The 21069-nt window shown below is 57.6% G+C and overlaps 2 protein-coding genes across 3 annotated transcripts; one reads left to right on the top strand and one right to left on the bottom strand.

Annotated features, from left to right (window-relative positions):
• Positions 1 to 11481: 11481 nt before the first annotated feature.
• IER2 (immediate early response 2) lies at positions 11482 to 13310 on the bottom strand. Its single transcript, XM_011227229.3, has one exon. It carries the CDS (start codon positions 13148 to 13150, stop codon positions 12482 to 12484), a length of 669 nt encoding a protein of 222 aa, XP_011225531.1. The 5' UTR covers positions 13151 to 13310; the 3' UTR covers positions 11482 to 12481.
• A 2714-nt stretch (positions 13311 to 16024) lies between these two features.
• STX10 (syntaxin 10) lies at positions 16025 to 19072 on the top strand. 2 transcript variants are annotated; one of them, XM_011227228.3, is made up of 8 exons: positions 16025 to 16173; positions 16412 to 16581; positions 16724 to 16818; positions 16894 to 16956; positions 18090 to 18197; positions 18290 to 18392; positions 18494 to 18588; positions 18679 to 19072. In XM_011227228.3, exons 1-7 carry the CDS (start codon positions 16139 to 16141, stop codon positions 18580 to 18582), a joined length of 663 nt encoding a protein of 220 aa, XP_011225530.1. In that variant the 5' UTR covers positions 16025 to 16138; the 3' UTR covers positions 18583 to 18588; positions 18679 to 19072. The 2 variants fall into 2 exon arrangements, with proteins under 2 accessions (XP_011225530.1, XP_002921060.1); XM_002921014.4 differs by having other exon boundaries at positions 18290 to 18396.
• The last annotated feature ends 1997 nt before the right edge of the window (positions 19073 to 21069 follow it).

The raw sequence follows: 21069 nt of genomic DNA, 5'->3' as shown, positions 1-21069 counted from the left end.
TCCCCAGAGGAGTCAAGTTCACAGAGGTGGAAAGTAGGGTGGTGGGCACCAGGGGCTGGCGGAGGGGGAATGGGGTCAGTGTTGCATGGGGACAGAGGGTCAGATTTACAGAGTTCTGGAGGATGGTGGGGACGGCTGCACAACACTGTGAATGGACTCATACACTCATCTGGACACTTAAAAATGGCTCCGAGGGTAAAATTCTTGGTTAAGTGCATTTTAACTCAATTAAAAAAAAAACAAAAAACCAGCCACAGACAACTGGGGCATGAATGAGCATGACTGAGTACACACTAGCTACGCCGGCTAAAGCTGTAATTTCATCTGATTTTTACGTTTCGTGGAATATTCTTTTCCTTTCATCTGTTTAATAATGCAAAAGCCATTCCGAACCTGAGGCTCGTGCAGAGGATGAGAGGAGGTGGCCCGCAGGCTGGGGTTTGGAGACCCGTTTGCCTGGTCTTCTGCCCATTGTGCCTCTGGACCAGTGCAGGCCCGGGCCATGCTCAGAGCTGCTCCACGAACAACGGACGCGTGCATCAAGATGGCAACAGCACGCCAGTGTTCGCAGCCAGCTGGCCCGCAAGCAAACCCTGGTCCCTTCCCTTCCTTCCCGAGCAACCTCACGAAAGCCGATCCAGCTCTCCAGGCCTCAGCTTTGCGTCTATTCATGATCTGGTCTGGCCCGTGCGGGGCCGGTCCACTAGAGCGGTCTGGTTCCTCCCGCTCTTTCTCATTCGCCCCCCGCCCCCAGGGGAAACCAGGAGGCTCTGTCTTGGAGAGAGAGAAGACAGAAGCCTCCTGCCCCAGCTCAGGGCCGGAGCCTCACTCTTCGGGGTCCCCCCACCCCACCCCAGCCCAAGCCAGCGTTGAGGTCTGCTCTGTACCACACACACACTCTCTCGCCCAGGCCTAAATATATTCCAACCTCAGAGACATTCCCCGCCCCACACTCATTTCCACCCTTCTGCCCTAGCATGGTGCCAAAAACAGAAATCCAGCGTGGGGAGTGGTGGGGGGCACACGGGGAGAGGAAAAGGAGGAGGGAGAGAGCCAGTGTGACTTGTCTGAGATGTGGCCTCAAGGGTCCCGGTCGGGATGGAGAAGCTGAGAATGCAGGGGATCCCCCCACCCTGCCCAGCGCTTCTCTCCGAGCTCAGCAGCTCTGTGAGTCACCATCCCGGCATTTGCTGGCAGGGAGCCAGGGCTGGGTGGGCCCGCAGGGCGGCAGGCAGGCGGGCGGGGAGACCTACTTTAGCCTCTGGTTTCTCCTGCGCGCCCACAAGGGCCTTGGGTCTCAGAGCACACACCCCAGCACCCTCTCAGTAAATCCAGGGGCCGGGTCGGGGCTCCCCACGCCCTCTGCTCTGGACAACTGCTGCTGCCACCGCCCACCCCTGGGAACCAGGAAGGAAGGGCCGCCTGTCTCCACCCACCTGGGGCACTGCTCAAGCTGCCTGGGCAAGTCCGGCCATCAGGGACTGGGGAGCCGGCACCCCTCCCTCCAGGTAGAGGGGATGTGGCCTAGAAAGGTGGCCCTGCTGACCACCCCTCCGCCAACATGCCAGGACCTGCCAATCGCCTCTGTCTCCAGGACTCAAGCCAAGGCCCCAGCCCATACGCCACAGCTATACTTGGGAAAAGACACACATACACACACACACACACACACACACACACACACACACACACACACACAGTGATGCTTTGCAGAGGGACACACATGTAGAGAGGCAGAACAGTGGATGGCGGGGGGGGGGGGGAGCCCACCCCTTCCCCCTTCCCCCCCAACAGTCAGCCACATCTGGAGAAAGTCTGATCGCCACGACTGCAGGAAGACGCCCTGCTGGTACCTAGCAGTGGAGGCCAGGGCCGAGGCGGGACATCCCCCGAGGCACACGGCAGACCCACCACAGAGAACACTCCAGCCGCATAAGTCAAGAAACTGCCCGCATATGCCTGGGTTCAAATCCAGCCTACGGCACTTTTTAGCTACAAACATTATACACAGTAGGAAAACTCTCTACCCGCAGGGTGCCTCTGTCTCCTCAGTGTGAAATGAGGGGAACGCCATAATCAATCAAGCGGTGAGGACTCTGAGTGAAGTACTTCAAGTAATCAGCACTAGTTTCTATGACTGTTGTCATTCTTTTTTTCTTTTTCTTTAAGTAATCTCTATGCCCAACATGGCACTCAAACTCACGACTCTTGGGTCGTACGGACTGAGCCAGCCAGGTGCCCCTATTCTTATTCTTTTTTTTTTTTTTTTAATTTTATTTATTTATTCGACAGAAAGAGAGAGAGCATGAGCCGGGGCAGGCAGAGGGAGAGGGAAAAGCAGGCTCCCCGCTTAGCAGGTAGCCCCGACCCCAGGATCCTGAGATCATGACCTGAGCCAAAGCCTAACCAACTGCCTGGGTGCCCACCCCTGCTGTCATTCTTAAGACCTCAGGTTCCAAGTCCCATAGACTCGAATTAAAATCCGACACTTGTCATGGGGCATCTGGCTGGCTCAGGTGAGTTCAAGCCCTATGTCACATGTAGACCTTACTTTAAAAAAAAAATGACACTTCTGAGCTGAATTTGGACAAGTGCTGTTGATGCCTGTCGCAGGAGTCACGAGGAGAAAAGACGAGCTACTGGGCACACAGCCTCAGTGCGCGTTTGGGGACACAGGGGTGCAGAGGAAACGCTTGCTGAGCTCAGAAGTGCCTGAGCCTGGAAGGGGCATTAGGGGACACAAGACCATCTGGCTTCTGGGTTCCAAGGATGCCATGGCAACAGGACAGGATGGGCTCAGGTGCAAGAGAGCTGGAGGAGGTTTCGGGGAGGATTCACGCTGGCCACGAGCACCAAGCAGGAAGCATATGGCTCTGTGCATGCGTGAGACCCGGCCAACCTGGAGTGTGGCTGGCAGGCGCGTTCTGAGGAACGTACCCCCCAGCTTTCTAGAATGTACAGGCCAGCGGAAAGGAGGGGAAGTTACTGGAAGCAGGGAACAGGCACACAAGGGTAATCCGGGACAATCAGGGGCAGAGAAGGCCCAGGAGTCGTGTGTGTGTGCGCGCGCGCGTGCGTGTGTGTGTGTGTGTGTAAAACCCACAGAGCCTACACTGAGCTCTTGCTGTAGAGGAGACTGAGCCTGCCCTCCCCGTCTGACCAGAAACCCAGGTCCAAGCTGGAGACATGGTCCGGGGATGGATCCCGGCTCTGGGCTTCCCAGCCCTACAGTGGGCCTGCTGGGAGCTTGGACCCGTCCATGCAGGCCCACACCCTCCCACGGGCGTACAGAGAGCCAGGAGAAAGAGGGACAGGCTTGAGGAGAAATGAAGGAGGCGAGGGGAAATACGATGAAGCCCAGGCTGCCCGGGAAGCCAGAGAAACGGCCAATGATGCATCCGGGGTCCCCCAGGGCCCTCCCTCGCAGAAGGCAGCCTCGCCTCACAGCAGCCAGAGGTGTAAAGCAAAGCGAAGCGACGAGAGGGGGAGACCCCGGCAGGAAGGACAGTTTTGCTGGTCCCAGCGTGCACCCCTTCTCACAGCCTGTGTCTCGTTTTTCTTCAGAACTGGCTTCACACCCACCCCTCTCAGAAGAGACTGCCTGGTCCCAAACTACAGGACAGCACTTTGAAAATTCCAGGATCTGTTTACAAGGCAGCGTTTGTAGGGATTTGGATGGGAGCTGGGGAATCCATGGAACTCAGGGCTGCAGACTCCAGCCACCACTCCGACACAGAGCCCAAGAGGGAAAGGGTCTCAAAACACCCTCACCCCGACGAGTCTGAGAGCTGAGGGCCCACAGGGACCCAGCAATGAGTAATGGCAGGCTAGTTTCTAGCCTTCCCGGTGGCCAGAAGCCAGGACAAGGTTCATTCCGGAAGGGCGGGCCACAAAAGGGAGGGGAGGGAGGGGGAAGGGGCCTCAGGTGGAGGCTGGTTGGTGGTAGGCTGGCTTGGGGCCCAAACCCCAGAGCAGCCCAAACCCCAGCTGCCAGGCCTCCAGCAAGTCCTCCCCGCCTGCCCGCCTACCCGCTGGGCTGAAAGGCGAAGGCGCTGAGCCACTTCCTGTTCCAGATACCAGCAAGGGGGCCTGGCAACAACCTTTCCAGTCTAGAAGTTTGCTTTTGCTCAGTAAATAATGATTACAAAAACAAAACAAACAAACAAACAAACCCAAACCAACTTTGTCCTCACCAAGCCCTTGGGGAGCTTTTTGCTGGGACAAAAGATGATACCAAGTCACCCAGCAATTGGGTCTGAAAAAGCTGAAGAGGGCATTTGGTGGGCAAACCTGATGGGCAGTCTGAGAGGATGGAGGAAGAGAGAGAAAAGGCCGCCAGTGGTGGCGCATGTGGCTCTCACCCCCACTGAGCTCTCTTTCCTTATCTGTGAAGGGAAGATAAGCTGCTGGGTATATACAAGCAAAAGTCCTCCGGTGTGGACAAGGGCCCCTACATAACCCCTGCCCCCAGCCCCCAATCCAGGAGAGAAAGAAAAACAATGGACTGTGTTTTAATAGACACACATTTGCTCTGTGCCTCAATTCCCTTATCTGTAAAATGGGACCAGTGAAAGTGCCTACTTTAATTCTGACCTAGGCTCTCGGGGAGGCATTAGTGAGCACGGGGGAGGAGCCAAACATAGTTACCTGGCTGGTGGAAGGCATCAGATGTAGTCTCTTCTTATAACAGGGCGTGTTATCTGGTTTCTAACTACCCGAAAACCTCCAGGGCCGGATGCTGAGTCTCCAGGGGCCCTCAGAGGCTCTTGGAGGCTCACAGAATCTCTTGGGGGTGAGCTTCTCAGGCTAGCTCTGTAAACAGAAGGGACTTTGCATGAATCCTCAAATTAACACAGCAGCTAATTCCCCATCATGGCTTCCCGGGGCTCCAAGGAACAGCAAAAGTTTTCCAGGACCCCCAGCTCAGGTTGCTCTGGTCCATTAGGACCACCCTGTGCTCCACTCAGGCCCTTGGAAGAACTTCCCAGACAGGGAAACTGAGGCCCAGACCACCCAGGGAATTGGCTCAGGGGGCGTGACCTCCAGCTAATGTGGCAGGGCAGCAAACAGGGCTGAATCTTGGATTCACCTGGGTCCCTCCGCCGAGCCCTGCCCGCCACCAGAGATCCTGGGATGTCTTGGTGCTCAGCGTGGAGGATTCTCCCAGGCTAGCTATGCCCTGTCCCCTGGCTGTCCAACCCTCAGCTCAACAGAACGCAAAGAACCAGGCTCTATGAGTCCATGGAGGAACGCAAGGTCTGCTCTCAGCTCACCGTTTCTGATCACTTTAAAAGAAGACCCCCAACAGGAGAAAAGGAACTGCATGTTTGCTCGCTTTGGCATTCCCCTCCCTGTCCCCCTCCGCAGTGCAGGCCTCTGAGATGCGCCCCAAGCTGCAAGCCGAGGGGGTTAACAGGAAGCGCCTGGCGTCCCGCAGCTACAGAAGCCCATTGTTCTCTGCCAGACCCCTCCCCCTCGTCCAGGAAGACCCTCTGGGGAGCCCCTTCAAAAGGGCCTGACCGGTGTCTCCAGGCTGCTGGCCAGCCTGTCGGGAGAGTGAGCACAGGAAAAGGAAGCCCGCCGGGCGCGAGCTGGGGCACAGCTGTCACCGCCACGTCTCAGGGGGTTTCCGAGGAAGGGGGGTGCTCCGCCTTGCCTGCCCCTGGGTGGGGGCAGCCCTCCCTGCAGTCCCCATCTGGAAACCAGAAAGCTTTGATCTCCAGCCTTTAGGTACAACTTAAGCTCCTGCCTCCCTCCACCCGTTTCCCCCCTTCACACGACCACCCCTCCCCCATCTCTGGTTCAGAAAGTTTCACACCCCACCCCTCCTCCATCTGATTTCAGATCTTCTCCAGGTCCTAACTGTCAGCTTTTTCCGAAGCAGACTGGGGGGGGGGGGGAGGGGGGAAACGTGTGCTTTGGTGGGGCGTCCCGGATTTGAGGGGCGCAGGGAGGAGGAGAGCTGTTAGCAATTCCCTGGGAGACCCTGGGGGCGGGCAGGGCGAGGGCGAGCAGCTGGCCACCAGATGTGGGTGGACAGGCTGAGGAGGAAATTAATTGGTGCCAGTCGGTGGCAGGCGGGGAAAGGCAGGTCCCCAGGGGGACAGGGGAGCCGCCTAGGTGCGGGAAGGAGCTGAGGGGGCGGGGGTGGGAGTGACAGTGAATGTTGAGATTATTTCTTAGCTGAGAGTCAACGATTTGGGGGAGGGGGGCTGATCCTGGACCGAAAGGGGCCGGGAGGTTGGAAGGCCACGAGGAATAAAAAGGGCTGAGGGGGGGGGGGCGGGGACCCAGGGTGATTTCTGCTGAGAGGGGCTGCGTTAAAAAGGGTAAGGCAGGGAGGTGGGTGTAGGGAGGGTTTAAGCCTGGACAAATAGGTGGAGGGCCTTCGGCCTTGGGCTCAGCTCAAAGATTTGGGACACAAATCTGGGGAGACCTAAGCTCCCCTGAACACACAGGCGGGAGGGAATAAAGCCCTAGGCTGAGCCTCAGGAAACATAGAAGTAGCCTAGTGAGCGCAACTCTGGACACAGGTGGAGAAGGTGTGGGCTCCCCGTAACATAGGTATGTGGATCTGAGCTCCACTAGATACTGCTGTGGGGGCTCTGGCCCCCCTGGACACTGGTGTGGGGTTCTGGGCTCCTCTGGACACATGGAGGTTTCAGCAGCCTCCACGACGACGATGGGGAACATGAGCCTCAAACTCTGGCAATCCCCATTTCCCTTCCGCGTTTTCCGCGATTTATCTGATTCCGGGCGGGCACCCAGCCCCAGACGCCCCTCCGCCTTCCGGCGCGGCCCCTAAGTCCCGCCCTTGCCTCCGCGGGGCGTGCTGGGGGTGGGAAGCCACGCGCGGAAGGCCTAGGCGGGTTCCGGAAGGGACCGGTTTGGGGGCGAGAGGCGTGGCCCGGGCCACACACTACAATGGCAGTTCTTGGAAGTCACCAGGTGCAGCGCGCGGGGGCGGGACCGGAGCAGAGCGGGAGCCGGGAAACGCGTATATCCCGCCCCCGTCTGTGATTGACCCCCACATCGCTCCGCCCCGCGTTGTGGCTAGTTACGGACTCCGACAGTCCTGCCTGCGGCTCAAACTTCCTCGCGGAGATCAAGTCCGGTCCTCGCCCCGCCTGGCCGAGGCCTGCGTCTCCCCTTCTCGGACGCGCGGACCTCGCCCAGGTTCCTGGAACCGGGTAAACCGGTCTGGGCGCCGCTTCTGTCACCCAGCCCTTTCCCAGCTCTGCGGAGGCTTCAGCGGGGCGTCTGTCCTGCACCGCGGAGAGGGGAGGGGATCTTGGGATGGCGGGCATGTCTAGAGCTGTCCCCTACTTGCTTTCATGCAGGGCGATCCTTTCTGGCCTCAGTTTCCCGATCCGTAAAAAGTGGAGTTCAAAGGACTGATCTCAAAAGGAGAGTTGCAAATGCATCATTCATTCACAAAAATCACGGCTAGACTTGTTTATGCCCTCGCTTGGAGGCCATAGGCTAGAAGAGAAATACCCAGAAACCAATGTAAAATTGCAACCGTGCTACTACAAACAAACAACTCTTGAGCTGAGTGTCAGTAAACAGGAGTCTTGGACCAAAATGGGGGCATTTGTAGCTTTGTCTCTCTTCCAGAAGCAGAATTTTCTTAACTCTTGAACAGTGGACAAAGTGATCTAATGCTAATATATATATTTTTTAAGATTTTATTTATTTATTTGACAGAGACAGCTAGCGAGAGAGGGAACACAAGCAGGGGGAGTGGGAGAGAAAGCAGCAGACTCCCAGCGGAAGAGCCCGACGTGGGGCTCCATCCCAGAACTCCCAGATCATGCCCTGAGCTGAAGGCAGACTCTTAACGACTGAGCCACCCAGGCGCCCCTCTAATGCTAATATTTAAAGAAGACAATGAATCCCTCAGTTTCTCTCTTTTCAGCTTTGTCTTCACCTAGTCTTCTGACTAAAGCTAGGCCTCTTCCAATCCTAATAATATGTCTTTAACTCTTGCTAATCTCCCTTCCTAAGAAAGCTGTCTGTTTCGGCAGGCTCTTATGACGTTTTGTTTTCACTGTAACTTTTATTAACTGTTATCTTCTAAGTATGGTTAGTGATTAACAAGTTACATTAAGAAAAATCTTGAGATAAATAATAGTATAGTCAGTATGCAGATATGACAAAAATCCTGACTGTCAACTGTCTGAAATTTGGGAAATTCTATTCTAAGAGCCATGGGAAGCCACTGATTAAATGAGACAATAAATATTAAGCACTTAGCACTTGCTTACCCCAGACAGCATTCGTGGAAGTGACATGCAAATGAGAGCACAGATGCTAACTAGAACTTAAATCTACCCTTTCAGATGGTGAGCAGTGACCTAAGGATGGCCAAGAAGAGGGGTAAAGGAGCTGAGTGGCAGAATGGGGAGCTATTTTAGATCAGGTGGCCAAAGAAGACCACTCCAGGGAGGTGACATTGCAGCAGAAATCCAAAGAAAGTAAGAATGGGTGTCTGGGAGAAGAGCATTGTAGGCAGAAGGAACAGCAAGTGCAAAGGCCCTGGGCTGGAACCTACTTGGCCTGTTCTCCAGGCAGGAAGGAGGCCACTGTGGATGAAGCAGAAGGGAGCTGGACAGTGAAATGATCCAATTTGCATTTTGTAAGCTCTGTGTAGCTGCTGTGCAGAACAGACTGTAGGGGCAAGGGCGGCAAAGAAGCTCTGCCATGATCCAGGGGAGAGGTGATAGCAGCTCACACCAAGATGGGAGTCCTGAAGGCGGGAGAGTGGAGTGGGGTGAGAGGTCAAGTCGACAGCACCTGTGACTGGGTGCCCTGTGAGGGAAGGAGAAAAAGGGACTCAAGGAGGATTCCTCAGTTGGGAGCCTGGCAGGAAACAGCAAGAATTCTCTTTGGGTCCTGTTATGTTTGGCATACCTTAGTGCCCCACCAGGAGACATAGGGAGGGGGCTTGGACAGAAAGTCTGGGGGTGGGGGGCAGGTCCAGGATGGGGAGGGAAATATGGGAGTCAGCATAGAGTGGCATTTAGAGTCTGAAGACTGAATGAGACTACCTACCAAGGGGTGAGTGTAGACAGAGGCCTGGGGCCTGAGGGCCGGAAGAGTGGGGGCCTGGAGGAGGGAAGAGTCAACCTTGTCAAATCACTAGGGGGAGACCAAATTCTGGAGCAGAGGAGCGGAGGCTGACCCTTGTTCATACGGAGTTACTGGAGGCAGGGATTATTTTCCAGCTCTCTGGGACACGCACAGCATCTGTATACACATTACATATATGTCGGTACGGCTGTATGTGCTTCTAAACCGTCGGCACTGTTACCATCCTGGGTTCTAACAATAATAACACTTCCGATGTGCCAGGCTTTCACTATGCACTTTATACATAGTATCTCACTTCCTCTTCCGCAATGAACCTGAGAGGTAGGGGCTGTTATTGTCCACAATTTGCAGCCGGGGGAAACTGGGGCACAGAGAGGTGAGGTGACTTGCTCAGTGCTGCACAGCCAGCAAGCGGGGCTGGTAGCCCGGCTCTAGAATGTGTCCTTTTTCTTTCTTTTTTTTTTTTTAAGATTTTATTTATTTGACAGAGAGAGACACAGAGAGAGAAGGAACACAAGCAGCTTAACAACCGAGCCACCCAGGCGCCCCCAGAATCTGTGTTCTGACCCCGCAACTTCTCCAGCTGGCCTTTGTCACTCTGCATCACAGTTCTGAGGTATCTGTGTTGCCAGGGTGTGTAGACCTGTCCCACTCAGGCCATTCATTCTCTGAGGAGGCATGGGTCGTGTGCATTCTACCAGACCAGTCCAGTTGGCTGGGCGTGTAAGTTGTTTGCAATTGGTGCCAGTCTGGACAGCCCTGTAATGAACACGGTCCTGGAGCCTCCCGCTGCAGGCTTGAGGCTCCCTGGAGAATCCACTGATCAAGGGATAGGTGACATTTTTAGTTTTCACAGCTATTGCCCCATCGATTACTCCCCGGAGGGCCTGTCCCAATAACCCAATGCCATGTAACGGTGTGAAAACCCCAAATCTCATCAGAGCTGGTTATTGTGACAAATGTTGCCTATTCTGAAAGGTGAAATGGGGGTCTCGGGAAGGGGTCTATTTTAAAGGGAGGTGCGTGGGGGAGCTTCTCCTGTCTCCCACCGCATCATCTCCAGCCCCCAGCCGGGAAACCCCCTGGGAGGCAGGGTCAGGGATCAGCCTGGCTGCTTCCTGGGAGGAAGGAAGAGCCAGGAGGTTCCTGCGACAGGATGCGCAGTGAGGCCCCCTCCCCAGCCGCCAGGGACTTCCCGGGGCGGGCTAGGTTCTCCGGGGAGTTGCTCCCACGCGAACGCACTGAACTGGCGCAGGGCGGGGGTGGGGCTCCCTCCCCCGCACGTCCCACCGGGGAGTTATGGGTCAGGACCCCGAGTGGGTGGCGCTAAAGTCTTCCATGTTTCCCAGGAAAGAGTCAGGTGGCCGTGGAGGAGCGAGGCTAGATTCCCCTGGGGGAACCCTGAGGGAGGCGGGGAGTGGGGAGTGGGGCGGGTGGACCAGGCAGGAAGGGATCCGGAGGCGGGCGTTCTGGGGCGGGTCCGCCCTCTACCGCACCCTCCTCTTTCCACCCTAGGGTCTCGGGGTCAGGTCCCCCGGGGTCGCAGGAGGCTCGCAGCGCCGGAGCCAGCCGGCTGGAGGCGGGACGGCCGCCTTCCCGGAGACTCCCGCCGCCCTCACTGCCCGCACCTGCGGCTCCTTTGTCCTCTCGACATCCACCCCGCCACCACCCCTGGGGCAACGCCTGACAGCCCCTCTCTTAGATCAGCGGTGGGTAGATTATGAGCGTTTTCTCCTCTGCGGTGACTTAAATGGAGCTGGGATGAAGCCAAAGCAAATAACGAGGGCTCTCACGGGCATTTCTAAATCTACAGCCGCCTCGAGGGAAAGCTGTTTAGAGGCCCACTTCACAGATGAGGAAACTGAGGCTGGGAACTCACCTCCCAGCCTGAGTCACACAATTAACCCGCCAGAGATTAGAACAGGGGTGTAAAGGGCGCTTCAAAGCTCACCTCAGCGCCCCCGCAGGCCGTGGGGCCCCCGCCAAAGCTGATTCTGTTGGTCAAGTGGGGTGGGGGTGGGGGGTGAAACCTGCCATCCTTCCAAAGTCTCCAAAGGAGGCGTGGACCTCCCAAATCCGCCTGGGGCACTGGACCCAGCAGTATTTCCCCCCAAACATCTCAAATTTGTCAAGTACACCCCCCCACCGGAGTTGTAGAATTTCGAAGAAACTCCTAAATATGGGGGAGCTTAAGGAGTCGGAACACCAGAGCACCCAGCACGGAAACGCTCTGGCAAAGAAAGGGGACCCAACCCCATCCCGCCCACTCTGCCCACGTGATAGCCGGTCAGACCGGTTTCTGGGGCCCCAGCAAGCCGCCGCCAGCTCCTGACCCCTTAACCCTGCCCCTCCCCCACCAGGGAAGAAAACCAGACGGGCAGCAGAGACTTTATTCAAATGGTTTTTATTTTATCTGGCGTTTCTAGCAAAAGGCCAGATAGATGAAGTTAAACAGAATTCACCACAGTAAAGGTAAACAGACCTCGGGACGCCCTGGCAAGAATCTTCCCCTCCCCAAATTGGCCCAGTACCACCAGCAACTGGTCCCAGCTCAGCCTTACAGTGCTCTAAACACCCTCACCAATTTCTGTGATTCAGACCAGGATCGTCTGGGTTGTGTCTGTGTGTCTGAGGGATGGTCACGCTTGAGATTGTGAACATGTTCCCCATCTCTAACGCACCAGATGAGAAAAATTGTAACCTGAAATTAGATCAGCCCCCACCCTCCCCCGCTATTCGCCCGAAGGCGCAGGGGCGCGGGGCACAAACCCGCAGCAAGCGGGGCGACGTGACTCAGGACGCCCTCCTCCCATTCCCCAGGGCGATCCACACCCCAGACCCTCCTCCCAGGCCCCACACCCACGCAAGGCAACAGGAAGCTCCCCACGTCTGCCCCATGACGCAACGATGACCGCTTGCACAAGTATGTCACTGGTGGGGGAAGGGGAGCGCCTGCCTGGAATTCTTTGAGGTTGGAAATGCAAACACCAACTATTGAAAAACCTTGAAAGGGCAGCACAGCTCCCAGTAAAAAATAAAAGTCCGACCCTGAGGAGTTTCAAGAACCAAACCTCCCTGCTCCCAGTCCCAGAAGGAGAGGGAAAGGTCCACGTCCCAGTCCGTTAAGACAGCACCTGTGGGCGCAGCAGGTCTCGGCGGAAGGCGCTCGCGCTCCCGGCTCAGGCTCATCGGCGCCGCCGCGGCACACAGGCGGCGACGGCTCCCCGGGGGCAGAGTCCCTCCTCAGGCTTCTCAGCAGCCCGGGCAGCAGATCCTCTCCACCGTTTCGGCGGGCACTCCCACGGGGGTGGGCCTCGCCTCGGGTCTGCACACTCCGGCCGACGGTTCGGCCCGCGCTCTGGGCTCCGGTAGCGCCGCTCGGGGACCCTCAGAAGGCCACCACGGCCCGCACGAGCACGTTCAGCATGCTGTCCGCCGGGCGGCAGGCCGGCTTCGCTTCGCACGCCGGCGGCGCCGTCGGGGGGGCGGCGGGGCTGCAGTTCAGGAGGCCAGAGAAGCGCCTCTGTAGGACGCGCGCCAGGTTGGGGAAGGCGCCCTCAGCTTGCGCGGGAGGTGGCTGCAGGCGATCAGGGACCTCCGAAGAGGCTCCTTCCTCCTCCTCCTCTTCTAGACGGGCTTTCTTGCTTGGGACCAGTCCGACGTCCCCGCCGTCACTCAGGCTGCTGTTCCGCCGCTTTCGGCTGACTTTTGCGGGGCGCGGGGCACAGAGGGCTGGGGTCTCCTCGGCTCGCGGCGCCTCCCGCGTGTCCATGGGCTCCGGAGAGGGCTGCTCACCGTCGGGGGGCGCTGCCTCGGCTACAGCTTCCGCTTCCCGCGACTGGTGCAGGCGAGGATCAGGCGAGCGGACGGGCGGCAAGGGCACCTCGGGCTCGTGGGCTTCCACCTTGGCTGAGAGGTAGAGCTCTCGGGCGCTGCGCATGACCAGCGATAACTGCAGACTCCGGTGCAGCCGCAGGCCACCGCGCTGCATGCGCGAATGGTACATCTTCCACACCGACAGAGTCATGATGCGTTGCGCCTCCTTCTGCACTTCCATGGCGGCTCGACGGCGGGGGCGAGGGCGGCGGGGACTCCCTGGTTGGGCAGGACAGGTAGCAGGTGCACTCCGGGCAACGCGCTCGCTCACGCGTCTCCCCTCACGCCAACCCACGCTGTGACACCGCTAGGACGCTCTGTCCTGGCGCCCGCCACCCGAGCCCTTTTGTACCCGGAGTGAAGTCACCGAGACGCCCCGCCCAATCAGAGAGCCGCATCCGGGCTTCCCAACGCACCACGGCAGGAGACTCCTTAAAGCGACAGGGTGAAATTTACCGAGTGGGGGAGAAGGGACGGGACTCGGGGCTAGGAGGAGCGTCCCCCAGTCCACGCGGAGCTCTCGAGGTGGTCTCCTCTCTCAGGGCCCTCAATGCGCTAGCGCGCAGGCCCAGAGGAGGGGGGCCGCGGATGTGGGGCAGAGTCCACCCACGTGCTTGCGTCTGAAACCCCAGCTGGTTGTAGGCGGCAAGTTTCCCTTCGCGCCGGGGAAGACCCGGGTTCGAACCGGTACATCCCCCGTGGGCACAGTTCCTAGCATCTACCAGGTGTCTGATATTTTTTTGAATCAGTAACCGATTAATGTTTTTTGAATCAATAACCGTGCTAACACTTACTAAGCACTACCCGCCAGGCGCTGTTAAGGGCTTTCCTTTATTAAATACCTCATTAATGCCTCACCTCCACTCCGCGGAGGGTAGTGTTATACCTGATTTCTTCAGGTGGGGAAATCGAGACAGAGTGATTGGTTCAATATTTGCCGAACGAACAAAGAGGCCACGGAGGCCTCCAGCTCTTGCGCCTCTCTAGCGTAAGCCAGCCCTCCTCACTCCGCTGTCTGTAGGCAGTGAGGCGGCGGGCAGCGCTGCTGGCTCCAGGACATAGCCGCCCACTCCACGGGCAGCGGATGTCTGCAGACACGAGCGCAGCCCGGGCTGCCATTGCTGCGTCCCACACCGAACATCCCCCCCAGTTTCCCTCTACACGAGCTCCACGGGTGGGCTGGGTAGTCCCAAGACCGAGGACCCAGCTACAGGACAGTCCGGGTGAACACGTGGCAGCGCCCCTTGAATACACGGCTCTGCTCCGCCTCTGCGCCCCGGGAAGCGAGGTTGGGGTAGGAGCTGTAAACTGAGCAACGCGGAGACCGAGCAGATAGAGGGAAAACATCGGCCCCACCTTCCGCTACGCCCCATCGCTCCAAGAAAACCTATTCCCAGTTCCTCCAAAACAAGATGCAGAATTGTTCCCACAGCTCCATTCATTCGTGGCAAGGGCCCTTTAAGGGAAGGCTCCTCTCTCCCCCCTCCCCCAGCCGCCGACAGGCGAGCAGTATCTTCCGGCCACTGGAAGCGCCAGACTTCCACGACTAAATTTGGATATAATGACGTAGGGCAGGCGTGCGAGCCGCTTCCGGCTGCCCATATAAGGACAGGGGCCGGGATCTCCACTCTGAGCTGTGGCGGCCTCCTTCCGGGCGAGCGGGGGCGGTGCCTTACCCTCCCCCTCTCCCGGCAGGTAGGACTGGCTGTAGTCCCCGGCTTCCGGACCAGAGTCCAGCCCCGCGGGCTCCCGAGACCAAGGAGGCGTGACGCCTCCGGGAAAACCCCCGCCGGCAGATAGGGGCGATCTCAGGGCTTCCACTGACGCCAACTCCCCGAGACCCTCCACAAAGACCTTGCTAACAGAAGGGGCGATTCTCTGAGGACCCCTTCATCCTTGTTCCGCCATAGAGACCCCCACAATGATTTCTCTCTACAATAGGTTCTCTCCCAGGTATTCCTGCTTCTTCCCCCACTCCCACCCCCCCCAAAGGATGCATCGTTGGAGAACCCTCACGCACCGCCCCCCGCCCCCCGCGCCCGCCCTTGGGGACTTAGCAATTATTTGCTCTTAAAACTGTCCGTATTCAGCATTCCTGCCACACACAACGGCGACCTGCTGAGGACGCCCTCGTCTCCCCCTGCACCACTTCGGCGAATCCACAATGACATCCCCAGTCCAGGCGCTATCTCTGAGACTCTACGCAGCAACTCTGAAGCACAGGGGCACACACTCTCCAAGATCTTCAGACATCTCGCCCAATGTCTCCAGAAACAGACGGCGACCCCACTCAGGTGATGGCTCACCTCCGACAAAATGCATTCCCGGAGACCCCACACAGATCGCCTCTTTGTCACACAGGGGTCAACTCTGTGAGCCTCTCTCCAGACATTCCTGGCCCCTCCCCAGATGCAGACCCCACACGCAGAGGACTTCCTTGTACACACCATCCTCAGCCTCCACCACACCCCCTCCCGCGACTGCCAGCCTCTCACCCAGACTCCACACCCCGGGAGCGTCTCTGGGACCCCCACTCAGCCACCCTGCCCCAGGGCGATCTCTAGGCGCCCCTCCTCCGTAGGAAAAAAGAGGAGGGCAGAGTGCAGCAGAAGAGTCCAACAAGACTCCACACTTCCATCCCCGTGGGAGAGTGGGGAGGACCACCTCTTCCCCCACCCCTTCCCAACCCTAGGCTGGGACTATCTCCCAGGGCCGAATCAAGGTGCAGGCTCAGGAAGTCTGTTAAGAGGATTTCGGAATCCAATGATCCCCTTCCCCACCCAGAATCTCTGATTTGAAGGAGGTTATTATTATTCACATTGCCCCAAAGGGAAACACGTTGCGCAGCAACAAATCGAGGGGCCGGGTCTCGAACCGACAGATCACGAGCTCCGACCCCCAACCCAGCCAGATATAACTGGGACATTGTTGGGGGCGGCGGGCTACGCGGACGCGAAGCCTTCTCTGCCCACAATAAAGATGGCCGTGGAGAAGGGCGGAAGTTTCCACACTTCGGGCCTCCGAGGCCTCTCTACCCTGGCGTCCCTGCTCTCGATGGTGGCACAGGTCACGTGACGGGGGCGGGGGTGGCGGCGCGGTCCCCTCTACTGGGACCCGCTACCAAAGCCGAGAGGGGAGGGGGGCTCGGCCTCGGGCGGGGGTAGGTGACATGTCTCTCGAAGACCCGTTTTTTGTTGTCCGCGGGTGAGTGACAGCAATGAGGAAGGGAGGAGGGTGCTCGGTCCCCGTGCCAGCTAGTGCCCGCGTGCCCGCCAGAGCGTGCTAGTTGGTCTGGGCAGGGCCGTCGGGGTGCGCGGGTCAGGGTAGTAGACCCGTGGCCGAGTGGGAGGGTATCCTGAGCCCCCCGCATCTGGGGGCGCAGTGGCGGGCGGGAGGACCGCCTGCCCCCAGCCGTGACCGCTGTGTGTGTTCCTTCCCGCAGTGAGGTGCAGAAGGCGGTGAACACGGCCCGCGGGCTGTATCAGCGCTGGTGCGAGCTTCTGCAAGAGGACGCGGCGGTCGGCCGCGAAGAGCTGGACTGGACGACCAATGAGCTGCGGAATGGCCTTCGCAGCATCGAGTGGGACCTCGAGGACCTGGAGGAGACCATCGATATCCTGGGGGGTTGCAAGGCGTCCTGGGAGAGCCCACTGCTGTGGCAGGGGGCGGCTGGATACCGGGGAGGAGTTAAGGGCTTGAGGCAGAGGAGGGGGTTGTGTCTGGCTTTGGCCTTGACTCCTGACTCGGGGCTTACGCATAGTGGAAGCCAACCCAGGAAAGTTCAAGCTCCCAGCCGGAGACCTGCAGGAGAGAAAGGTGTTCGTGGAGCGGATGCGGGAGGCAGTCCAGGTGAGGAGAGTTTCCGGGGCCTGAATGTGGGGAGGTTGGGGTATCTTTACTCACTGATGGCATCCTCGCCCCCAGGATATGAAGGACCATATGGTCAGCCCCGCAGCCATAGCCTTCATGGAGAGGAATAATAGAGAGGTAAGTCATCCAGACTCAACATCCTCACCTGAGCCTCTCAGAGAGACCCTCCCCTTTGCATGCAATCCTGACCCCTCTGTGTGTGTTCGCCTGTCCCCCTTGCATGTCTGTCTGTCCCTTCTGTGTCAGTGCCCATCTTCTGTGTGTGCAGTTTTCTCCTGGTTGTGCACCTGCCTGCTCTTTCTGGCTGTGAACACCTGCGCCCTCTCTGTGTATGTAATACTTTTTGCCTCCTGGTGTGGGTCTAGATGCCTGTTTCCTTTTTCTTCTTTTGCTTGGTATGTTACTGTTTCCAGGGTGTATGTATGCCTACTTTTTTTCTGTGTATGTACCTGGGCATCTGAGCGGGTGAACTTGGCCTCTGAGTGGATCCCCCTCTGCAGTTGGCTTGCATACCATCTCCCTCTGTGGGTGTGCCTGCTCATGCCTTTTGTGGGCACTCTCCCAGCTGCCTCTGTCGGCACACTTTTTCCTTCTGTGTTGTGTGTGCATTCTTTGCATGTTGTGAAACCAGCCTGTCTCCATCCCATCATGGAATCTGGGAGAGGGGGAGCTGTGAGTCCTGCCCGAGTTTGGAGTCTTGTATGCTTTCCAGGTGTGCTGCCTTGAGGATTCAAGTCCAAATTCTTTTTTTTTTTTTAAGATTTTTTATTTATTTATTCGACAGAGATAGAGACAGCCAGCAAGAGAGGGAACACAAGCAGGGGGAGTGGGAGAGGAAGAAGCAGGCTCCCAGCAGAAGAGCCTGATGTGGGGCTCGATCCCATAACGCCGGGATCACGCCCTGGGCCGAAGGCAGACGCTTAACGCCTGCGCCACCCAGGCGCCCCTCAAGTCCAAATTCTTAAATACATCTGTTTATGTGATAAATGTTCTCCATGGATTAATTCGGTAAATCCTCATTCCAGCCCCAGGAATTTTCCCCATTTTACAGATGAGGAAACTGAGGCACAGGGAGGTCAAGTGACATGGCCTTGGGGTCACCTTGCTAGTAAGTGGTGGGTCTGGGGAACCCAGGCTATCCCATTTCCAAGACTACCTTCCTAACAACCATCTCGATTTGCCACAAACCTGTGTCTGACTCTGTTCCGAGTGGCCGTCTCTCTCTGAACCTGTGGTCTGTGCGCATATAGATGCTGACGGGCAAGCCAGCTGCCCAGAAGTCATCCAGCGACCTGCTGGATGCCAGCATGGCCTCGGTCACCTCTCGTTACATTGAGGAGCAGCAGGCCACACAGCAGGTGTGTGTGCGCGTGGTTGGGGATCCTGGGCTGGAGGAGCCTGGGGACAGCTCAGGGCCCCTTGCTGACGGCAGTTCCCACTCCTCCTGCAGCTGATCATGGACCAACAAGATCAACAGCTGGAGATGGTGTCTGGGAGCATCCGGGTTCTGAAACACATGTCCGGCCGTGTTGGGGAGGAGCTGGATGAGCAGGGCATGTGAGGCCAGGATCCCAGGGGTGGGCTGGGAGTCCTCAATTGGCAGCACTGGTGTGCACAGAACTTTTGGGGGCTGACACAGAATTGGTATCCACAGCATGCTGGATGCCTTCGCTCATGAGATGGACCACACCCAGTCCCGGATGGATGGGGTCCTCAGGAAGATGGCCAAAGTATCCCACATGACAAGTGGTAAGTCCCCTTGGGGAGGCAACTAGGGTTGGGGGGGGCTGCAAGGGTGGTATCCCATCCCCCTGTAACCTCTGACCCTTTTGCCCCCAGACCGCCGACAGTGGTGTGCCATTGTGGTGCTGCTGGGGGTGCTTCTTCTGGTTCTCATCCTGCTCTTCTCTCTCTGACCCCGGCCCTCCCGAGGGCGCTGGTCCGTCTAGCAGGGAGAGCTGGCAAGGTCCTGCCCCCTCTGGGAGAAAGGGTTCCTTCCTCGGGAGCTGTCCCAAGGTTCTCATCCAGAGCCAGTGGGGCCTTCAGGGCCCTGGGCCAGAGCCCCTGTCACTGGGCCTGTCTCAAGTGCGCTTAGGAGGTGGTGGAGGCAGGGGAATCTCAGACACACTCCTCCGCATTTCCACTCTAATGTCCCAAACTGTTTGCTCCTGTGCCTTCTACACATGCCAATTTGGAAATAAAATCCCAGCCTTTTTTTTTTTTTTTATACACATTTGTATCCTACTGCGTGTTGTCTTGTGGCTTGTTGAGCGGGACTCCCGTGGAAAGCCCCCTGCTTGCACGCATCGTGGGGCCCGGGCGTGTCCATGTGTGTGCACCCATGCCTGTGCGCCCACGTGCCTATCAGGGATTTCAGTGGTCAGGATTTGGTGCGGAAAAGACCATTCCCATTTATTTCTGGGTTTCACCACTGATAACATCGAACCATTCCAACCCTGATGCTTCCTTGAGCTTTTGAAGTTTAGCTTCAACGTCTGCCTGTTTTGGGCCCACGCAGGCCAGCCCCCCTAGCCATGGAGCTGAGCGGTCACTTCTTAGGGGCCCCAGTAACGCTGGGCTCCGTGGCACACCAGGTCACTAAGGCAGCAGATTTTCCAGAGCTTGCCCAAGTACAGAGTGGTTCCTGTGAGCCGGGAAAACTTGGAAGTGCCGTGACCCTTAGCCCACCGTCTCGGAGGTCTGCAACCTGCGAGGTGCATGGTCGGGCCTCAGAACCACGGGTCTCAGTCGCCCATTTACACACTGCCAAGTGCTGCCTGTTACAAGGATGTCGTTAACCTTAGGCTCATCTGTCAGACCGTAAAAAGAACCAAATAGATACAGGTTCCCTTTTTGATGCAAACCCACTAATGCTATGGTTTGGGTTCGCCTGATCTTTCTGTACTTAGTTCCAGGTCTTCCTGGGGTTAAAAGACGGGACTTCTGGAGTCAGAAGGGTGTTTGCACTTACCTGGGGTTGCCTATGTGTCCAGACAGACAAGACTTCCTGTTACCTGAGGTGACTGGTTTTGTTGCTGCTGCTGCTGGCTTCCAAAACCCAACTTTCTGGCAGCTGAGGCTGGGGCTGGCTTTCTTAAAGTACACCCGAGCCTCCCTGGGAACTGAAATCCCACTTGATCATCTCCCCAAGATGTCTGGATGCTCCCCCTAATCAGGGAGTGGACGGGCCTGGCCTGGGCAGACGACGAAGCTTCCTTTCCCACCTCAAGGCAAATTATCTTCTGACTTGATGGGACCCCTAGTATTGGTGAGTTACCTTCCCACGCTACTAGAAACATTTCTGAATTGGGGGACCCTAGGGCCCATCTCTTTTTTTCCATCTGACTTGAGAGAACATTTTGTCCGTCCCTACCTCAGGGCCTACAGCTCTTCAAGGTATGTTAAAGGACACCCGTTGAATTTGACTTGCCACCTCCACTTCTGTGTTCCCTCTTCTGGTGCAGGAGTGCGTGGGTGCACTGGCTCAGATGCGGTGAAGGGCGTGGGTGTGTCCAGGATGTGTATCTGGGGCTGGGGGTGTCACACAGCCACAGAAGAGGAGCGAGCCAGTGGGCCTGTCATGCAGCCAATTCAATGGAGGCCCCTCTTGGAGGCGGCGGATGCAGATCTAGGGCGCCCACATGTGCACAACAGCCCTGGGCATCGTGTCTATGCACACCAGGGTAGCCAGAAGGGTGCTGTGGGTAGAAGCTACTTTGTTGAATTAGGCTCCACACCCAACGTGGGGCTTGAGCTCACGACCCTGAAGTCAAGAGGCGCGTGCTCTACCGACTGAGCCAGCTAGGTGCCCCACTTTAAGTGGAAGCTACTGGCAGCTTGGTTTTAAGCCTGTTTCTCCATCTGAAAGGGGGACACTGCCCCCCCCCCCAACACACCCACTGATGTTCTGGAATGGCTATGCCCAAGTGCAGAGCCCTTGTGAGCAGCGACTGTCCCTTCCTGGGCCCCGTGTCCCCAGAGAGCAGTATGCGGCAGGGCTGTTACAAAGGCGTTTAGTTTATTCTCATCAGTGTCACTGATATTCTCATGGTTCACATTTCCCAGTGCGGCTCCTCTCCTTACAGTAGTTAATGTGCAATCTCACTTACGGGCCCGGGGAGTGGGGGGTCGGCCCAGGGCGGGGAGGGCGTTGGCACTTCACACGGACAGGGCGGGCGGTCTGTCCTGCGTGAAAGAGGCGGGTGAGTGGGCGGCCGGGGGAGGTGGGGG

This window comes from Ailuropoda melanoleuca, chromosome 4 (genome assembly GCF_002007445.2).
Source record: "Ailuropoda melanoleuca isolate Jingjing chromosome 4, ASM200744v2, whole genome shotgun sequence".
In the NCBI taxonomy this organism is placed as follows: domain Eukaryota; kingdom Metazoa; phylum Chordata; class Mammalia; order Carnivora; family Ursidae; genus Ailuropoda; species Ailuropoda melanoleuca.
The sequence above is the reverse complement of the archived record's forward strand: the minus strand, read 5'-3'. Positions and strand labels throughout refer to the sequence as shown.

Coding starts and splice junctions, on each gene's coding strand:
- STX10 (XM_002921014.4), top strand. CDS start 16,139: ATGTCTCTCGAAGACCCGTTTTTTGTTGTCCGCGG. Junction 16,819..16,893: donor GGATGCGGGAGGCAGTCCAG/GTGAGGAGAGTT, acceptor CCTCGCCCCCAG/GATATGAAGGACCATATGGT. Junction 18,198..18,289: donor AGCAGCAGGCCACACAGCAG/GTGTGTGTGCGC, acceptor CTCCTCCTGCAG/CTGATCATGGACCAACAAGA.
- IER2 (XM_011227229.3), bottom strand. CDS start 13,150: ATGGAAGTGCAGAAGGAGGCGCAACGCATCATGACTCTGTCGGTGTGG.